The sequence below is a fragment of the Drosophila eugracilis genome, unplaced genomic scaffold (genome assembly GCF_018153835.1).
Source record: "Drosophila eugracilis isolate 14026-0451.02 unplaced genomic scaffold, ASM1815383v1 contig_2147, whole genome shotgun sequence".
In the NCBI taxonomy this organism is placed as follows: Eukaryota; Metazoa; Arthropoda; class Insecta; order Diptera; family Drosophilidae; genus Drosophila; species Drosophila eugracilis.
The window spans coordinates 3,171,586-3,191,845 of NW_024573030.1; the positions used below are offsets into that span (position 1 = coordinate 3,171,586).

The following is a 20,260-nucleotide window of genomic DNA, read 5'->3' on the forward strand; positions in this document are numbered from 1 at the left end:
CGACCATTTTAGTATATTTAAATCAGTAACAAAGCGGTCACACTGGATGAAATTCATATACACATACACGCGAACGACGACCGTGTGCGGATTCGTGGATCAAATCGAAATTGGCAGGATTAAAAGCATACGCGAACTCAAATGCAGCGGCTAAAAGGCTGCCCACGCACCAAAGAAACAAACTAGTTGGATAAGAGAAAAACTAATCTGCGGTTAATATGTAAAAATCAGTGAAATTGGCAAGTTCAATGCACGACTAATATATTTGGCCACATATGCCAGTGTGCGTAAGTGCTAGTGTGTGGGTGTATGGTGTCGTTTCCGTGTGTGTGTGCGTCTGCGAAGAAGTATGTGTGCGTATATTCGTATATTTGCAAGACTCGCGGATGAAACAGCGTGAAAAGTGAGCGAAATATCGGGGAAAAGGTACGGAACGGTACGGGAAAAGCGTAGCCAAATAACACCTTGATCCGGACAAGGATAATGGGGATATAGGATCCCTATAGCCACCGCACCACAGTGGGTCGGTAGGGCAACGTCAAGCGAGAGCAGCACTCGAAAGTATAAAAATTAAAAATCAAAAGCAGGAACGGAGCTGAGATGTCCAAGCGGCTGCACTGAGTCAAGTGTTTGGTGTTGTGAAATTTTCCGTCTCCATCTCACCGTTCTCCTACCCCTACGACATCCTTAAACGTTATCCCATCATCTATCAAAATTTTCAATTATACGCAAAAAAGTCAAATTCGGCTACTAGCCAAACAAAAAAAAAATAATCACGCAGTAAAGAAGAAGCAGCAGCAATAGCAGCAGCCGCAGCCGAAAAAAGACGAAAAGAAAACTTGTTTGAAAAAGACCGAACCGAAAGAAAAAGAACAGCAGAGCGTCAGCAGCAGCAGAGTTCGGAATTCAAGAATTCCAGCGTGCTAGGAACGAGCACCGCACTGGACCGGACCGACGACGTCACCAAATATATACGCATCACCATGGACGAGGATGACAACCTGTCCAATGCCGATATCAGCATCGAGGACGAGGACGAATCCTCCCTCGTGGATCTCTCATCGGTGTATGTCCTGCCGCCCATAGTCTCGCCACCAGCGCCAACTGATGTTCGCATTAGTACCAGTGGAGCTGGAGGAACCACAACAACGGCAGCCACCGACAATTCGCATTCCCCCTTTCACGACTGGGATTCCAGTGTGGCGGCCGCTGCTCCACCGCCGCCGCTACCTAGGGGAGCCACTGCAGCGGGCTCTGGATCGGTATCTGGTACTGCAGCTGGTGCAGGGGCGGGAGGAGCATCCTCCGGCGATGCTGGTGCCAAGCCGAGCTTCTTCTTTGGCGCCTCGTCCTTCAGTTTGCGCAGCCGCAAAGAAGTGGCCGCCCTGATCAACACGGAATGCTGCCGTGGCGGCCCAACACCCGATCTTGACTCCATAATGGACACCCTGTTCAATCCGGGCACGCCCATTGATAATCTGGACAACATCGAGTGGATACGATGGCTCATAGCCGGCGGACGAACGCCGCACGAGTTTGTTATAATTGGTACGTCCAGAAAGCGCCTATCGATAAATGTGTTGCATTTTCTATCGTAAAACAGCTGATCGTAAGTCCGTTGCCCCTGAAACTCTCTCTGTGTGTGTGAGTTACCTGTGTGATATATATATATATATATATTTGTATATGTGTATATGTGTGTGTAATAGTTTTAGGGCCCGCGAGGAAGAAGGAGAGGAGATAAGAAAGCAAGGTGCAAGGTAGCGTGAAGAGTGCGAGTGCACCACCATGGCAACAGCAATCAAGCGCACTCACTCGCACATCCAACATACAGACACATATGCACTGATTAGGGGAGTCAACTTTAGCCCAATTTAATCTCAACTGCTCATCAATTTACAATGCTTTATTTGTGCATACTTTTTATGATTAGTTATTTTTTGTGCCAGGCCGCGTATGTCGCCAAAGTTGCTTTTATCATTTATGGTGGCTTGTCTTGTTCCACTTGTCAACTTTCACACACACACACAAACCCACACGCACAGTGGAGTGCAACTTGCACCTTGTATCTGTATGTCAGCTGTTTGGTTCGCCTTGCGTAATAAATGTTTCCGCAGCATCCGTCCCAAAAACACACGCACACTAGTATACTTATGAGCTGGCACCTTTTGTCACCGCTAAGTGCTCCTCTTGTTGTTTTTTGTTTGTTACTCTGTTGCAACAAAGTGTTGAGCAGAACAATTGCAAAATTGCACTGGTGCGGCAAAAGTTGATTGACCGTCATTGTTGTTGATTTGACAAAAACACGCATAGTGTGTGCAGGGGGCGGTAGGAAAGTGCATGATGCGGCCCACTGTAAGCTGTCATCGGCAATTGACCGAAAGACCGTTATGCTATGGAGCTGTGGGGGTGCGGTTGAGGGAATGCACCTTCTTTCCGTTCCCATGTCACCGTCATGTCACTTCTTCCCCTCTCTCTCTTTCTTTCTTTTCCACGGTGGACTTCATCGAAAATGTTCTCAGTTAGAAGGAGATAGATGGATAATAAAAAAGAGAGCGAGAAAGTTGCCAACTAGTCTGTCGATCGATCGTCGTTTACAAAATTGTAAATCAACTTTTTCGCTGCACTGTCGTTATTGGCCAATCCAATTGATTTCCTTCCGCATGCGGCTGCCGACAACGTTGACCTTTTCAGCTAACAAGGTCCAAATGCAAAATACAAAATGCTCGTACATACACATATGCCCATTAAACGCAGCCCGATGACAAAAAAATCAAAGAGTCACGCAAGAAACAGAAAGAAATTAACTAACCAATGAGTGCATCATTTTATTTTTGGAACACAATCGAATCAATAGCGAGGCAAGGTGGCCAAAACAAAACAGCTGGCCTCGACAGGTTTCTTGATTTCACCTCATCGCGAAATATTGCCAGCGATAAGTTATCGTATGATGTTTAGAGGTGGCACAAATATTTCTTATCGATCGATTTTTTCGATTATTTTGATTCTTAGAAAATCAATAAAAAAAAAAGGTTTAGATTTGTATGTTTAAAATTAATATTTTTACAATATTAAACTTTTGATTCACCACGTTAGATAAATTAAAACCACTGCCTTTTTTTATGTAAAATATTGAGTTTTATATTTTACTTACACTCAAATTATTTGCAAGTGTACTTAAATTCTTCATAATTAAATAACCAAAAAGCCTATCTAGTAAAAATATATTAAAATATTATCTTGAAAAATGTACCAGTTAATCCGTGCATTAAACAAAAACTTGATAAAAAATATGGTATGTTTTGTTATCAATGCTACTTTTTATAATATACAATTTTAAATTTGGAGTCCTCAAATTAAAAAATGATGTTTGTATAGCTCGAAAAATAAATACACTGTTTTAAATTTTTAAGTGCTTGTGAATGTATTTCTTTCTTTCTAATTATGAAATTTCATCTTGCAGTGCGCAGTTATGACAACCACGCCAAATGCGGACTAGTGTGGGTGCCCCATGTGGTGGCTTACAGGTGTCGCACCTGCGGTATCTCGCCATGCATGTCCATATGCCGGGATTGCTTCAAGAAGGGCAACCACACGAACCACGATTTCAATATGTTCCTTTCGCAGGCGGGTGGTGCCTGCGATTGTGGTGACACCTCGGTGATGAAGGCAGAAGGATTCTGCAGCGATCATGGCATTAATAACCGTGTCAATCGCGATCCGGTGCCAAACAATCTGTTGGCGGTGGCTGAGGCCATTATGCCGAAGCTGCTGTTTCGCTTGCTGCAACACTTCCGCGAGCACAGCGACACTACACTGCAGGTGCATGCGATGACCTCGTACTCGTGCGAGGAGTTCGCCAACATGCTGATCGACCTGAACAACATGGGTGAGATAATGCGCAAGGTGATGACGCGTACGCTGATCAATCCTGAGGTATACGCCTATTTTATGGAGGCACCGTGCCAAGATACGCGGAACGGTCGTTTCCTGAAAGCGAACCGGGAGAAGTACGAGGATGCGGTTAACAGATTCCCAAATCCAGAGCCACCCGATGAGTACAGGGACTTGCCGGCACTCGGTGACAAACTGGTTCACACCACGCTGCTCGAGGAGTTCATCTTCTGGACATTCAAGTTCGAGTTCCCACAGACGCTAGTCTGTTTCCTGCTCAACATGCTTCCCGATCAGGATTACAAGGTGAGTCCTGATAGAATAATATAAGTTACACATACTTATAATAATATGAACTAATTTCCCATTAAAAGGAACACCTCACCCGCACTTTTGTAATGCACTACAGTCGCATACCGTCCGTGCTGGAAATGTCTCGTGATCCCGACACGCTCAGCAACCGAGTGGTCCATATGAGCGTCCAGCTCTTCTCCAACGAAAGTCTGGCCCTCAAGATGGTCAATGAGCTGTCACTGTTGCACGTGATGATTATCAGTCTAAAGTTGATGATGTCCAAGATACTCATACAGAATACCTTGCATGGTGAGATTTAGTTTTAATTCCGTACTGCTACCTCTTTAATGAGTTATATGATGTCCCTACAGATCCTAGCAAGAATTTCCACTTTGTTATCGATTGCACGCGGCAAGTGATGAAGGACCACTGTTACTGGCCGCTAGTCTCCGACTTTAACAACGTCCTGTCCCACGAATCGGTGGCCCTAGTCTTTCTGCGGGACGATAACCTCATCGACATGTGGTTCCAGTTTCTCCAGATGCTCCAGGGCATGAATGTTAATGTGCGGGAGACAGCTTCTCATGTCGAATTCGAGCCGAACAGCTACTATGCGGCGTTCTCCTGCGAACTGGAGGCGAGTGCCTATCCCATGTGGTCGATTATTTCGCATCTGCAGGATGGCACGCACGCCCACCTCGCTAAAAAGATCATTAACTACTGTGTGACGACGCTGCATGAGTGGCTAGATTCTATTTACTTTATGGAGGCGCGTCTATCCATGGTAGGTGTTTTTTAAATTAAAATTTTTGCGGTCGAAGAGCTGAATTTGAGCTATAAAATTTAATTCAATGAATTCATTCATCAAACGTTTTTTTTCTATATTTATCTGTATTTGAACTAATTGATTTAATATTGCAGGAGGAGATGATGCAGGCTTCGTTCCACTTTCCACTGCATCGGTATTTGGCCGCCTTTGTATGCCAAGCGGTAACCAAAATGGGAATTAGTCTGAACGACGTGTTGCCCTCGCGCCCATATCTCCTGCCCCTCCTGATGATCCATCCGCTCCGTGTTCAGGTGAGTCTTCCTTTATTTACCTTATAATCAATTAAAAAGGACAATAAGCTTTTCGATTCTCAGCGTTCTCAGATTCAAATTCTCTTTATTTTTGTTTGTTATGGCTAAATTCCAATAGTTATATTCTTGTCTTTCCCAATTCTGCGTCTCCTCCGCTTCGTTTTCCTCTGATTTCACTTAGATTACGCGACAGTAATAGCAAGTGTGTATTGATAGGTAGTGTAAAACTAAGAAAGCTATGACATATGTGCGGGATGGAACAGCACCGCCTCTCTGACCTTTTGTCACTTTAGAACTTGTTCTTTGGTACCTGAACGTGGGGCGTAAAGTCGTAGGTTATGATCTTGGGGCCCAAGAAGCCGCCATAGCCATTTCGACCCTTGTAGTAGATACCAATGCCGGATAATGGTACTGGTGGATTTGATATGACGTCCTGAATGTCAATAAAGGGCACAGTGCTTTGGGCGGCATCCTTGTCCAGTCCTGTGTTGGTAAAGTCGATGCACTGATTGTGGCGTGACAGAGGTATCGAGTGAGTTATCGTCCGCGTGGACACGTCGGCATTATTTAGACGCAGTTTCTCCCTGAAAGAAAAAGGTTTGTGTTTAGTACTTCTAGATTCGTAAAGAGAAAATCCTTAATCAGATGCTTGCTTACCTACGTGTCCCGCTGACATCGGTATTATCATTGGACTTCCAATAGCTTCTGGCTTCCGGCTGGAGTAGCTGGCCCGTTTTAAAGTCAAACTCGCTGAAGTAGGCCTCCAAATTCAAATGGGCGCCCACCACTCGAAATCTGACGCCGGTGATCACAAAGCTGTTGTCGTCTGTATCAACATCGTCCAGATCGATGGTTCGACTTTCGTAGCTCATCATGTGATAGTCTACCCCCTTTTTAACATCACGATCAAAGAAGTTGTAATTCTCTACGGGCTTCCACTCAAGGGTGCTCTGGTTGACAGAACCGCGTGGCAGGAGTTCACCTTCTTGGATTTGAATGTGGAAAATTCTATTTTTTTTCACAAAACGCAAGCCAGTTACGATCCTGAAATGATGTCATATTATTATTTTATATTATTCCTGACAAGGGATCTAACAGTAACTCACCTGTTGCGCTTCACGTCGGCGATTGTATCCCGCAGGTTGAAGAATCGATCTGACTTAAGACCCTGCTCATCGCACAGGCAAAAGCAGTAGCTACAGTGCCAGAAGAGGTAACGCCACCAGCTCTCTACCTTGGTTGTGCCTCTAGTGCATTTACCCCGCTGTCCAAGAACGCGTCCGTTCTCGTACTCGATGAACTCGTAGCGCCTGACACTGTTCTGTGGCGATGGACATACCCACATGTCGGAGTCGACAAACTGACAGTTGTACAGACGACCGGAACATTTCGGCTGGCGTGAACAGTAGAGATCCTTGAAACAGCCCTCGCTGCGTGTGGACTGGTAAAAGTCGCAAGTCTCTCGGCAGGTTTCCTCGTTATTTAAATCCACTTCGTTTTCAATATAACCCTGCAGGAGCCTGGTTACCTCATCGTAGGTAACACCCTGTACATGTTTTGACGGATCGCATCGATAAACAATACGATCCGCTCGCAACATCACATCTTTAAGCACTTTCAGTGTTCGTTCTGTCCTCTTCTCGTAGTCCAATCGCATAAGTTCCGCCTCTTGAGTGTAGTTGCCCCTGCCGTAAACCCGCAGCATCATCCATGAGAATTCCATCATCGTGTAGGCTTTCAGTTCAGTCAGAGCTATGTCTGCATATAGCGAGTAAATAAACTGTTGGGGCGATTGCATTGTGTTGCATATCTGATTGTTGGACACCTGTAAGCAAGAAATTTGTCATATTATTGGGAATGTCATTAATATGTTTAATACCCAGCTGCTTCACCGTTACCATTATGGCATTCTTTACTAGGTACACATGTAACGCGACTCTTGTTTTTAGCTCTAATTAGCCGTCACATCTGGCTGTTAAAATCTTTGGCATACCCTCAATAATTATAGCACGGTTATTTACGAATCGCGTGGGTGTTTAAAATTAGCTTTTGCCGAGTGGTCCTTTACAATTTTTAACTGTAGGATTTTGTTACTTTACAAATAAATTACTAATTGCGAATTATTTTCTGATGTTTTTTCTATAACAAAGGGTCAAGGATGCCTTTGTAAGGAACAACATATATATAAATATCAAACTGATCTATAGTCTTATTTAGTGGGGGAACTAACTATCATGGCACGGTAGTAAAGGGTCTGTGAAACCATCACTCGTTCGATTTCCTGCAGGATGCGTGGCATCGATATGGTTTTGTCGTTACGTAGGATTGCACCGGCCAGATTTACAATGGCAAGTTCATCAAGTTGGGCGCTGTTGCTTTGCTTAATAAAGTTGTCCTATATGAAGAATGGAAGAGTTGAGAGTTATTATTATCTGTCCAGAATTGTTTGTGCTCAGTATAAGGAAGAATACCTTATAGGCATCATATAGCTTGCTAATATAGATGAGATCCTTTTCCAGCAGTGACCATTCATAGTGATTGAGGATTTCGTAGCGATTCGCCTCGAAGGTGCGGCTCATTACGGGTTTCGTATCGAAATCCCTATGTGAATCATATACTTTCCTGATCTGAGTTTCCTTATTGTTCTGGCTATTTGCCGTTTTATCAAGATAATCCCACAAGGCACGTTCCAGGGCGATATACTCTGTACGCAAGGCATCAACTTCCAGTTGAGGGGTGCGTGGGTGCATCCATCCCTCGGCCGATGCTGATTTCGTACTTCCAGAAATCACAAATGTAACAACAACAAAAAGAGCCACTAACTTTGCGATAGGCGCCGCCATATTTACTCGCCCGATAAGTTATATCCGCACAGCGAATATAAAATAAGGGGTTTCCTTGTGTTAAAATATTTCCAAATTGTTTAGCCTTGAGCTCTGGTCTTCTTCTTCTACTAGTTTTATGTTTTCATTTCTAGCCTTAATGGGCAAGGCAAGAAGAAGAGCAGCAGCATGTACTGTTGGATTTTGATCTGAATGAACTTCCTTTAACTGGAAACAAAGTATCCAAAGTCGTATTAACAATTAACGGAGATTCCACGGATTTTTGATTATTTGCGACTTACTTCAAATCGCGCTCGCCTCTTGCCATATAATTTCAGCTGGGTCTTGTTGTTCTGAGTGCTGTTCGGCTACTGTAATTTTTCAGTTTCTGTTTTAAAGCGCTCCACGCTCAGCGAGTGTTGGTTTGCTTGTGTCTGTTCGTTGGTGTGTGCTCGTTGGAAATACAACAAAAAATTGCTGACTGAAGCTCTTTTTCATGCATTGTTGTTGTTCTTTTGACGATGTGAGAAGCGTAAACACACACACACACATCCATTTTTACGTGTGGTTGAATGCGAGAAGCTAATATTACGAATTGAGCAAATTTTTGTTTGTTTCTTCGGTTGTATACACTGAAATAATGCCCTACACTTTTGTTTTTTTTTTAGCTCTGATTAATAAAAATCGGAGACGATCATTTTGCCCCTTGCTAACCGTGAAATCGATAACTGGAAAGTTTTACCGATGCAGTGTTTTTGTTTCAGCAGGCATCTAATTGGTATGACAATCAGCTGTGTTGTGAGTGCGTAGAGCTCTCTCTCTCTGTGTCTTTCCCTCATTCCTTTTGACGCAATGCAATAACAAAGAGATGTGCTCTCTTTTGCCACCTCTCTCCGTTGTTTCTTTTTGAATTTCGCAGCATGGGGGCAGCGTTGCTGCATTGCCGTCTGACGTTTGTTTGTGGACTTATTTTTTTTTGTTTTGTTTGCTGTTGCTCGCAGTCTTTTGTTGACACAAGACCTTTGACCTCACGCAAACATTTACTTATATTCATACACATACATACATACATACCTGCAAAAAAAAAGGGGGAGAATTGTCTGCCTCTGTTTCAGAGAGTGCGTGTGTAGGCATTGGCTTTAGCCGTTATTTGTGACAAAAGAAGAGGTGACTAATACACTTAAAGACTTTCTTTCACCGAAAAAAAGACACAAGTAAGAGCGATTTAAATGACGCGGCAACCGGAAAGTCGAGTTTACAGCGCTTAAAACCCTGTGTCTAGACCTACAAATACCCGGCGAACATCATTCATGAATCATCCGATTAACAGGCATGCAGGAAGCAATTCGCAAATTGACACCCCATTCACGATCCGTATTATAACAGTGGAACGTGTTTAAACCACCCTACAATTTAATCAAACCAAACAATATAAAGCTCGACTATTTGCTAACTTTCTATTAGGGTTTTTAAGTTGGATTTTTGAAAACAAAGCGAATTTTTGTCCTCTGTATAAAAGCAATAAAATATTGTCAAAAGCAACCATTCTAAAAGACGTCTACAAAATCGTCCTATAAAGAAGGTAGATAACAAAAATGTACAAAATATTACCTCGTAGGCGGTGGCCAGTTGTTGGAGCAGGTTGGTGGACGTTACATTAGAAGATCTATCCTCGTTGCCAAGTAGTGTGATATGCAGTCTATCCATCAAATGGTGAACTGAATGGGCGTTCGGAGAAACTGTCCATTCAGCAAACGTTATAAGCGTAGACATTTCCAATTTGTCCTTGTAAGCCTCGTATTTTTGCATCTGTTGATATCGCGATGAGATCCTATTGATCGTATCTGAGATATCGTTCATCTTAGCCATAATTGGAGCATTGTTGTGCATGAAACTCGTCACCGATTCAATGGCCAAGGCAACATACTGAGCGTGCTGAAGTGGGTTTTTTTGGGATATTAATCATACTATAGCAGTTTGCGATACAGTTAAAAATATTTGATGATATTGTCAAATCAATTAATAGATAACTAAAATTTGAGTTTAAACAAAAAACACTAGCATATCTCAAAAAATCGTTCTATAAACAAATAACCAATGTGGTTTTGCTCACTGCAAAAATGTAAAAAAGAGTTAGAAAGCTAGTTTAACTCGCAGATGACTCACCTGATCTTCGGTTTGATCTATTTGCTTGCTAACTTCTTTTAAGCGCTGCAAGACCTTCTTCTGTTTTTCCCGCATCAAGGGGAAGTCAATATTTGCCGCCAAAGGCGATGATTGTACAATGTCCCAGGCTTTAAGAACACCGGAGGTGACCTCTTTGACCACATGGATGATGTCCAGAACATCTTCGATCACTCCTTCCGTTTGTGTGGGTTGTTGAAAGGCCACCAAAGTGGCTAACAGTAGGGGAAGTCCCCATTTCATAAATTCCATTCTACAGCCGACTGTGTGTGTGTGTTATTTGAGTTGTATAAATATATTTATTTATTTTTTTTGTTTTTTGAGGACCCGATGATCATTGGGGATGTTATGATGATGATAGGGGTTGCTTTTTAAATATTGTGATTAAATGCTTACACGCACACAATACCAACACACACATTGGCTGGCACGCAACTGCGCCCGCTGAAAATCAAAACGCAAATGCGACAGCCACGAAAACAGAGAGTTGAGTTTTGTCCCGAGCGTCGAGTTTTGACTACTGGGATTGGATTTAATCGGCTGCGCTGCTCTCGCTGCTCCGAGATTGATTAACAGACGTACAGATGTGGGTTTTACTTGTATTTTTCTCTTTTCTTTTCTTTTTTTCTTTTTGTCGCTTGCAGACACCCTGTATCACACAAACACATAGACACATGCGAAGAGAGACGGGCTCCGATTCTTTGTTTTTCGAGGTTCATTTTTAGTAAGAGGGGGAGGGCAGAGCAACAACATAGGTCACAGCATAAGTGGGAGCGAGCCAGCAAGCCCAGAGTTGACTTTTTCGAAACGAGCTATCGACAACTCTTTTTGCGTGTCATCGATGAGTCATGGTTATCGTACACTTACTGGTGTACCGTAAGTTAATTTTTGAATTTCATTAGGTATAATACTGGTAAACATTTAATTCTTAAATTTATTAAATATTCACTTCTTAATATTATTTTCTTTTTGTCTCAGCATTTATTTCGGGTTTTAAATTTATTTCTTGTTTTAAATTTATTTCTTGTTTCATTTTGCCCTTACTTCATATATTTTTTAAAGAAATTTAAATAAGTTAATAAAAATCATTTATTTTTGGTTCTTTTCAGAGTTTCTTTTATGAGATCCTGGCTGGAAAATGGGTGCGCAACGGGCTTCAGATAAAGGGCCAGGCAATGACCTACATCCAGGCGAACTTCTGCAATTCTATGGCGGATATGGACCTGTTTTTCCTGCAGATCTGTGCCACAAACCTACCGCAGTACTTCTTTCTGCAGAACACCATTGAGCTGTTCGACGTGGGTCAGTGGTTGGAGACAGCTCCATTAAAACAGCCCCAAAAGGCGGAGCAATCATCAATGCTGGAGGGTTTTCTGACCTTTCTAGCTACTCTGGTCACAAGTCGCACCAATCTGGGAAACGATGAGGCCACCCAGTGCATTATAGAGATCAGTGCCCTCTTGGCCACTGAGAACAAGACACATTCGCAGCTCCTTGAACTGATGCCTGAGAGGTCGGGAAATGTGCACACTAAGAACTTTGAGACCTTCCTAAAGAAGCTATCCGTTTATAAAGCACCGTCGAGTGGAAGCGAGAATCTGGAGCAGGGTCTCTTTACGCCCATTGACGAGGTGTGGGAGAAACACTACGACCCGCTGCATGTTCTTTTGCGAGCAGTTCATCGCCGAGATTTTCAATCCTCGTTGGATCGGTTTACGAATTATGTAAAAAGCAAAGAGAAGATGCCAGCAAGTGGGAATCTTTGGCCACCATTTAGATTGCCGCAGGCTTTGCCCGCAACTAGCTCCTTTAGTGATCCTTGCAAGATTCTAAACTCTCGCGTCTTTCACTCCACCATCCTTTCAATATTTTTTCGTGCAGTGCATACACGTGACGTGTCCGAACATCTTCTGGCCCTGGCTGTGTTTCTCTTGGAGATCGCTGTGGAAACGAGTGATGATGTTGGCAGTGGTCCTGGAGATCGTGCTCCACCTGCATTGGCAGCCATGGTGGAGTCCTCGGGTGGTCCGGGTTATCATGGTTATGGTACGGGGCGGCAGGAGCCGCCAAAGTTGTTCCAGTGCTATGCTACAGACAATCTCAGCTGCAATCTTCGTCACGTGGTCAAAAAGGTTTCTCTGAAGTCCCGCGATCCGCAGGTGATAACCTCCAGCTATCGCTCAAATCCATTTTACTCGGACCTGGACTTTGAGGTTGAAGCGGATCCGGAGCAATCGTTGCGCATGATTGGTCATGTAGATTCCGAAGGGGATGAGGCAACGGGTGGAGCTGGCCTAGGATCAGTTGGTGTGGGCCCTGGAGCCCTTAGTAGAAGGAATGTCTCGCAGGCGTTAGTGCCTATGAGAGTGCCTGGTATGGAGGTTGCCCTGCCACCTGATCTGTCGGTGGTCGCCGAAACGGGTGTGGTCATCCGGCAGGACAGCAATGAAGATGAGCTATTGGAGGTGAACGATCATGCAATGGATATGAGTCCAGCGGCTGCTCTCGATTTTCATTTCCCGCTGCAGCAGATCACATTGCCTGAGAGCGGCATGGAGGTGGCCATCCGACGGGATCTTCTGCTGGCCGAGACAAATAATATGGGGGCTGTTGGTGCCGCCAATCCATCGGCCACACCCCCTGCTGTGGCTTCCAATGAGATGTTTTCGCCAACCACACCCACAGGCAGTGGCATGCTCCTGCCCTTTCAGAGAGTTCAGCCCGTAGCCGTTCCCAGCAGCGTAAACATGGATATTGTCCCATCAAATTCCCTGGGCGCTAGCGGAAGCTTTACCTCTGGCGTAAGTGGCAGCGGCACTGGACGTAGAATGAACTACGAGTCGGGTGGAGCACGAAAACGATCCGTAGATATTGCCATCGGTGGCAGCAACAAGGATGAACTGCACTTAGACGAAAGCATCTTGTCGTTGCTGCTTAAGCTTCATTCACAGCTATCGGGCACGCTGGATAGCTTTTCGTTGAGCGATGGCGAAGAGCAATCTTCTGAAGACGATTCCGCCATGGATGTGGACTGTAACGAGGCCAGCACGTCCATGGCAGCAGCGGAAAGCACTGCTCTGGCCGAAAGGGGCCGCTGCAGGCGCAATTACAAGAATATCCATGTATCCTCATCCCGTATCGGCGATGGTCCATTCTTTATTGGCAATCTGTTGCGGAAAATTGCCAAGCAGGATGAGCAATGCGCCCTCAGCATCGACGACATCCGAACTAGACTCTGGCCCAATCAGCGCGAGAAGCAGGCGGAGGCAAAAGCTCGTGAAACCAAGGAAAAGGAGGAGCGCCGCAAAAAGGCGCGTGAGCGTCAACAGAAGATGATGCAAGACTTTGCTAACAAGCAAAAGCAGTTCATGCAATCTGCGGCAGCGGCAGCTAGCAGCATGGACTACGGAGCGGAGGATGAGGACGACGAGGAGCTATACGAGGAGCAGCCGCGCGAGAAGGAGTACGACTGCATTATCTGCAATTGCACTACACCCAGCACGGAATCAAATCCTATTGGTCTGGTGGTTCTAGTCGAATCCAGTGGCATTGTTGGTCATCGGCGGCGCATCGCTGAACGACTGCCGCTCCCTCTAAACGAGGACGATGAGTCTCGATTAAAGCACTCCACTCGACTGGCCGCTGAATTTAGCAGGCGTACGGAACTGCTTAGTCTCAAATTCGGCGATGAGTCTTGGTATCTGTCCAACAACATGGCCTATGACAATGGTGTACACGTGCAATCGTGTGGCCATCACGTTCATCTCAGTTGCCTTGAGGCGTATCTCAAGACGCTTTATACTACCCAAAGGCAACCGGTTCAGGATCGTGGCGAGTTCTACTGTCCAGTGTGCCGGCAGCTATCCAATTCGGTGCTGCCGCTGAGTCCACAGCTGGATAGACCCACGCACCTCGTCCGCTCGGGTAACCAGCCCTTTGAGCGTCTCGTCGCCGATCTCACCGATCTGATAAAGGAGAACGAGACGATACCGGTAGGAATACTAACTATTTAGGGTAAAAATTTTAAAGGGTTTTGCCTAAATGTTTCCTTTTTACTTCTAGCAGCCCACAAAACTAACTGAGGCAATGGGTCATGCCATGGAGGTGATGACAAACATTGCCCAGCGGAAGGTAAAATGCGCATCAATCACGTTCCGCAAGCTGTTCATCTTCGTTACCTCGATTGCGCGTACTAACTTGGAGGCGGAAATCATCCAGCGAGGCGGATCGCTCTGCTCAGCAAATTCTACGCGGTACAAGCCAAAACGCGACTGCATTGTACCGTTATTACACGTGTTATCGGTCCATGTGCGTGTCCTGGTCGAGTGGCCGCTGTGGAGCAGCTGGGCGTCGTTAGCCGGCTTACCTGTGAGCGATTCAGAACCGCTTCCGGCGCATTGCCTCGAGTTGATTCCTAGCCTTTTGGCGGATCCCATTGCGCTGTTACTCAAGTTCATCCTGCTGGCTCCGCTGCATCTAGATCAGGGTAAGTAGTTTTGCCTTATATATTAAAAGAGCAATATTAACGATATCTTTCTGCTCCTCAGATTACTTCACCTGTATGGTAAAAGTTATGTACAACCTGCTGTACTACCAGATTGTGGTACAGCTCTGCGTTACCCTCACAGACTTCGAATGCGATCACATTCTCAAAGTTTATGGTAGCAGCAGCACTCCTGCTGCCGATGCCCAACCGGAATCTGCAACGAGCAGCTCATACAATCGTCGCCGTGCCGGTCACCAGCAGCAAAGCTCCTCGCAACTGGGCAAAGCCATGGCTCTGGTGTTGAGTCAGACAAATGAGTTAGCTCACTTACGACGGGATTGTATACCTAGTACAAGTAGTTCGGCGGCAGCGGCGGCGGCTGGTTCCTCCTCAGCAACCGCCTCGGGATCCGGCGTTGCTACAGTCTCCACCTCATCGTCAACCTCTCCGCACGAGGTCAACCTTAAGTCCATGGAGCTACAACTACAATCTCTTTGTTTGCCCTTCCTTCGAGTGGCTGCCCTGCTGCGGCAGCATCTTTATCGCCACGAGATGCCGGAGATCTCGGCCCCGGGACTGGAGTTTGTGCGTCTTGTCTATTATTTGGAACTGGTCACCGATTCAATGGACTGGGATTGTTTTAATGCCAGCAAGGGCCTGTGCTTTATACCCGGCACTGAGCAAACGCTGCCAAAGTTCTGGTGCCAGCAGCTAATGGAAGTACGTCCTCCAGCAGATACCGTTAGAGAATTGGTGCTCATCAATCAGCACTCGCTGTGGCAACAGCCTCGACTACTCGAACTGCCGCGCGAGTACGAACGTTTGTTTACCGTGAGTATTATTGACCCGTATGTACTGCGTCAATATGTAATGATTCACTCTATATCCCTACAGTACTATCACGAGCGACCGTGCCTCAACTGCTACAAAGTGCCCAAGGAGAGCTCGATCTGCCTGCTGTGCGGGACGATTGTGTGTCTCAAGCAGAACTGCTGTGCAGAGAACGACTGTTGCGAGGCTGTTAGGGTGAGTTTTATTGGAAAACACCCTTTAGATCGTAAACTTTAATTTAATGAATGTTTGTATTTAACCTAAACAGCATACGCTTTCCTGTGGCGGTGGCATCGGCATCTTTTTGGTGGTCACGTCTACGTACATCATCGTTATCCGCGGACGACGCGCCTGTCTTTGGGGTTCATTGTATCTAGACGACTTCGATGAAGAGGATCGCGATCTGAAGTAAGTGTTTGACATACATATAATCATTTAAGAAATAATTTTAAACCTATTAAATAATTTGCAGGCGAGGCAAGCCTTTGTATTTGAGTCAAGATCGATTCAATCTACTGGAGTCGCAGTGGTTATCCCATAAGTTTGCTCACACAAAACACACTTGGGTGTTCCATCGGGATCTCTTGTGAAATATGGAAGATCTATTGCGTAGCATCCAGGAGTTGGTTGGCCAGATCTGAGATGGGGTTAGGTGCGTCAGTCAGCTGCCCGTCCGCTCGTCGCCTAGTCGAACCAGTCAAGCACCAGCCTCCCTTTATATCCCTTGTCCTTATCGCCTGTCCAAAACTTCCCTTAATTTTGTCCCATATGTTTAAGCAAGTTTCGCTGTTGTTTCGGAGCTTTGTAAGCGAATGAGGAGTAGGACACCCGGTCACGTTTTGTCTGCTATCCGTATCCGTATCTGCATCCGTATTTGTTTACGGTCATCGCCCCACTACACTCCCACATCTCCTAACGCACCTAGGAACAACATCGGCAATTTGCAATTAATTGATATTACACATTTTTATATATAACAATAATTATAAATATGGATGCAAACATTACGAAAAAACTACAGCTATATGATTGTTTGTTGTCAACTGTTCAACTGAGAGAAGCATAATATATACATCATATATAGAAATCCGCCAATTCTCGCGATCAACAAGAATATTTAACTACAAATTTAGTGCGACTTATAAATATATAAATATGCTACTCACCCATTTGCTGGGCGTAGATGAAGATGAAATGAAACGGAAATTTATGCTCCGCGCTATTCTCTCTAGTTGCGTTCTACCTAAACTAAGTTTAAAGTCTTTAAATTCATAGGTTTTTTTTATGGAAACAAGGCAAGAAAGCAAATAACAAGTGACGAATAACACGATATTCAATTTTACAATTGTCTACTTTGGCCTCATGAGTTTGTGCATGTAAAAAATGAAAAAAGATTATATAGTTAATATATATATATATATAAATACAATATACAAGTACACTAAAGTTAATGCAACAAAAACAAAAAAAATGCGAAAAAAAAAAAAACAATAAACGAAAAGCGAATTGTGAAATCCGTAGAAATTAGTTTGCAAATACCCCATTATACATAAATATTATGTAATTAAGAGTGGTAACAAGAGGGGAAAAATGATTAATTGAGAGGGTAATATTGGAAATGCTAGGATCAGAGATGAATTTGTTATTAGTTTTTACAAATTGTGTGTTTTGTGAACGGCGCTGCAATGGAAATTCGATGTTGTTTCAACCTAAAAAACATGAGCATACCCAAAATGTTCATTTTGAACGATCAAATTGACCCACTGCAAAGATTAGCTAATATTTCAAGAATTGGTATACATACATAAATATAAGCTTTTTCAAAAAAAAAAAATATCTCAAGTTGAAGTAATTTCTTTATAAAAAACCTGGTTGTCTAAAATTTGGTATAAATTTCCATCGAGTTATAGAACAATTGCATGTGAGTTACGCAAAAAGACATGGGAATATATGCTAGAAACTGTAAATACACTCAAAACGAAGCTGCATCTTGTATAATTATGTATTTAATATATATCACATTTTACCTTCTTTTTTTTTTGCTAGTTATACAAATCTAGATGTTTCGGTTGACTCCTAGACTAACTAAATACTACTCTGCAAAACAAAAAGGAAAAGAAAACACGATTTAAGAGATTAAATGGCACAGCACAGCAAAACACACTCCTAATACACACCATATATACAAACACCCACACACACACACACACACACATATTTAGTACACCCAAAAGACATTATGTAAACATATTATGAGTGACCGAACCGAAAAACCCTGAATAAAATTGAAAAATGATTACAAAAAGAAATATATATAATTGAAATAAATATATATACAAAACAATCCCTTTAATGGAACTTGCCGCATTCGCAACATGTTTTGCGCAAAGCGCCTTTACGGTCATTTTCCATTTTCTTAACATGATCGTTCATATGGTTGGCGGTCTGCCGACGTATCTTGACCCTTTCCTCGAGGATCTGACGTAGCTGATCCATGGCACGATTGTAATTGATATCGGGCAGTGGCTCAGCGGTGGGCAATAACTCTAGCTCGGCATCACCTAAATCGACCGCAGCATTGGCAATTAGATCAATGTCGCTATCAATTGAAAAAGCATTGAGGTATATCTTCTTCTTTGCTCCTTGGCCACATGCAGATGCAAATGGTACAGTATCTACATCATCTTGTGATCCCGCTTCATTTTCGGTTTTTGCAATATCTGATGATGACACATCTTCTATTTCAGATTTATGTTCTTTCTCTTCTTTTATTTTATCGTCTTCGACTTCATATATTTTTCTTTCAATTTCTGCTTCGGCTTTTTCTTCTTCTATTTCCGATTTAATTGAGGACATCTCATCTTCGGTCTGAGTATCTTTTGAATCTGCAGATTCGATCCCCTCCCGCTGGACTTCTATTTCAGTTGATTCACTGCGTGCTAACTTTACAAAGCATCCTTCAGTACAGGCGTGCGAGTAGCTGGTAACGCTATAAGCACCCTTTGGGGTTTCCGGATCATCCGTCTCCAGTAAAATGAAGCCCCGTCCGGGTTTTGGGTAAAAATCCATTGTTGGGAGAGGTATCGCTTCTAAGGCCTTGATATGTTTGCATGTCCAATTTTCGGCCTCGATTTGGATTTCCTTAATTAAATCCACGGCCTGCTCTCCGCTGGAGAACTTACCGACTAAAAGTGGTGGAGTAATAGCTTTATTATGTTGTGGCAGTGGTGTACTGGAATTGCGAATAGTTTCCTTAAACCAGTACTCCGGAAGGCTACCTGGTTTATAGATACAGCATGCAACAAATCCCTTGGGCAGGAAGCGTTTGGGTAGAAAGATTGGACGCTTGGTTTTATCACTTGCAGGAAAAAAATTTCCGGGTAACTCAAATTCTGGACATTCCTCGTCGCCCATGGTGGCAAACGCAACCTGTGGCACATGCGGATGAAGTACCGTGGAGAGCATGGCTACCGTAAGGTTACACTGGCGTGGCATCACCACCAGGACATTGGACAGATCCGGGGTGTACATGTTGCACTGGACCGGAACAGTACAAACTGGACAGATAGACTCTGCTTTTTGCTCTCGTGTGAGAACCTTTGATAAGGTATAGTTATTACGAACCATTTGCATTTCCAGGACGTTCGCCTCGTGATTTAAGTCTTTCGTGCATGTTGGCATTTGGGTAATACCAATTGTCACCATGGGCTTTGCCGGAGCAAGGGGAACTGAATTAAAAAATTTCTGTACCTCCGGCGGAATATGAACTTCATCACTACGTCGCCCCACAAACAAGGGCGGAGTTTGACCGCGGTGATTCGGCGGTAGCAAACCGAGGGGATAACACCGCCGGGAAATGACTCCGGGCCCAAAAACTCCGCCGGCATCAAAGCCGGTTGGTAGCAATAGCTTGGGCAAAAAAGTAATCTTTTCCAGTGGAGCACGATTGGGAAAGAGGGTGCGCGGCACAATCAAGCATGGTACCTCGGCGCCATCAAAAAGTGCAGCAGCATTTGGATCGTGCTTATGGACTTCGGCGAAAAGCCGGGCCGCAGCAACACGGTTATTGTGATCACAGAATACATTTGGCATAAGCACGTTACGAAGATCAGGCAAGTACTTGGGTTTATTGATTACCGCCATCTTCTTCGATGAATCTACACAATCCACCTTTTGCACTTCCAACACACCTTTCCCTGCCTTAGCTGGAATGATAGGATGGAGAGGATTAATCTTGTGCTTCAATAAAATCATTTTAGCTTTTATATAAAATATTAATATTTGGCCGAAAAAAAAAAAAATTAAAAGAGGGCGTACCTCGGGGATTCCCACGTCTTTTCATGGTTCGTTCCTTTCGAAAAGTACAGTACAAGATAAGCACAGCAACGGTAAGGATTGGAAGAACGAAATATAAAAGACCGATTTTGCGATATATAAATCTAAATTGAAAAAATAATTTTGTCGATTGAAGGTTGCAGGAGAAACGTCTGTATACATGAAAATTCTCGTGAATACTGAAAGTGGGGTTCGTAGTCGATTGAAATTAAAATGACAGGATATAACAGTAAAAACAAAAGCCTACTGGGACCCCACTATTCAGACTATTCTAAATTCTAATCTGGCCACCTTAGCTTTTACAAAAAAAAATTGTTAAAGAAATTAAAAAATA

The 20,260-nt window shown here is 43.9% G+C and overlaps 3 protein-coding genes across 5 annotated transcripts; 1 reads left to right on the forward strand and 2 right to left on the reverse strand.

Annotated features, from left to right (window-relative positions):
- The first annotated feature begins 22 nt into the window (after positions 1-22).
- On the forward strand, positions 23-17,900 carry LOC108117414 (E3 ubiquitin-protein ligase Ubr3). Of its 2 annotated transcripts, none has more exons than XM_017229823.2 (11): positions 23-1,548; positions 3,464-4,200; positions 4,269-4,497; positions 4,560-4,972; positions 5,110-5,268; positions 11,384-14,266; positions 14,340-14,760; positions 14,822-15,591; positions 15,655-15,786; positions 15,860-15,999; positions 16,064-17,900. In XM_017229823.2, the coding sequence occupies exons 1-11, from the start codon at positions 984-986 to the stop codon at positions 16,179-16,181; spliced, it is 6,567 nt and encodes a 2,188-aa protein (XP_017085312.1). In that variant the 5' UTR covers positions 23-983; the 3' UTR covers positions 16,182-17,900. The 2 variants fall into 2 exon arrangements, with proteins under 2 accessions (XP_017085312.1, XP_017085311.1); XM_017229822.2 differs by having other exon boundaries at positions 30-1,548; positions 14,337-14,760.
- On the reverse strand, positions 5,337-10,955 carry LOC108117417. 2 transcript variants are annotated; one of them, XM_017229828.2, is made up of 6 exons: positions 8,393-8,656; positions 7,740-8,318; positions 7,499-7,663; positions 6,375-7,093; positions 5,926-6,312; positions 5,337-5,852 (listed from the first exon to the last, which is right to left on the reverse strand). In XM_017229828.2, exons 2-6 carry the CDS (start codon positions 8,109-8,111, stop codon positions 5,558-5,560), a joined length of 1,938 nt encoding a protein of 645 aa, XP_017085317.1. In that variant the 5' UTR covers positions 8,112-8,318; positions 8,393-8,656; the 3' UTR covers positions 5,337-5,557. The 2 variants fall into 2 exon arrangements, with proteins under 2 accessions (XP_017085317.1, XP_017085315.1); XM_017229826.2 differs by lacking the exons at positions 7,499-7,663; positions 7,740-8,318; positions 8,393-8,656 and adding exons at positions 9,702-10,025; positions 10,257-10,955.
- Positions 17,888-20,232, reverse strand: LOC108117418 (DM7 family protein GE17491). The gene is made up of 2 exons (XM_017229829.2): positions 19,909-20,232; positions 17,888-19,796 (listed from the first exon to the last, which is right to left on the reverse strand). Exons 1-2 carry the CDS (start codon positions 19,931-19,933, stop codon positions 17,941-17,943), a joined length of 1,881 nt encoding a protein of 626 aa, XP_017085318.1. The 5' UTR covers positions 19,934-20,232; the 3' UTR covers positions 17,888-17,940.
- Between the last annotated feature and the right edge of the window lie 28 nt (positions 20,233-20,260).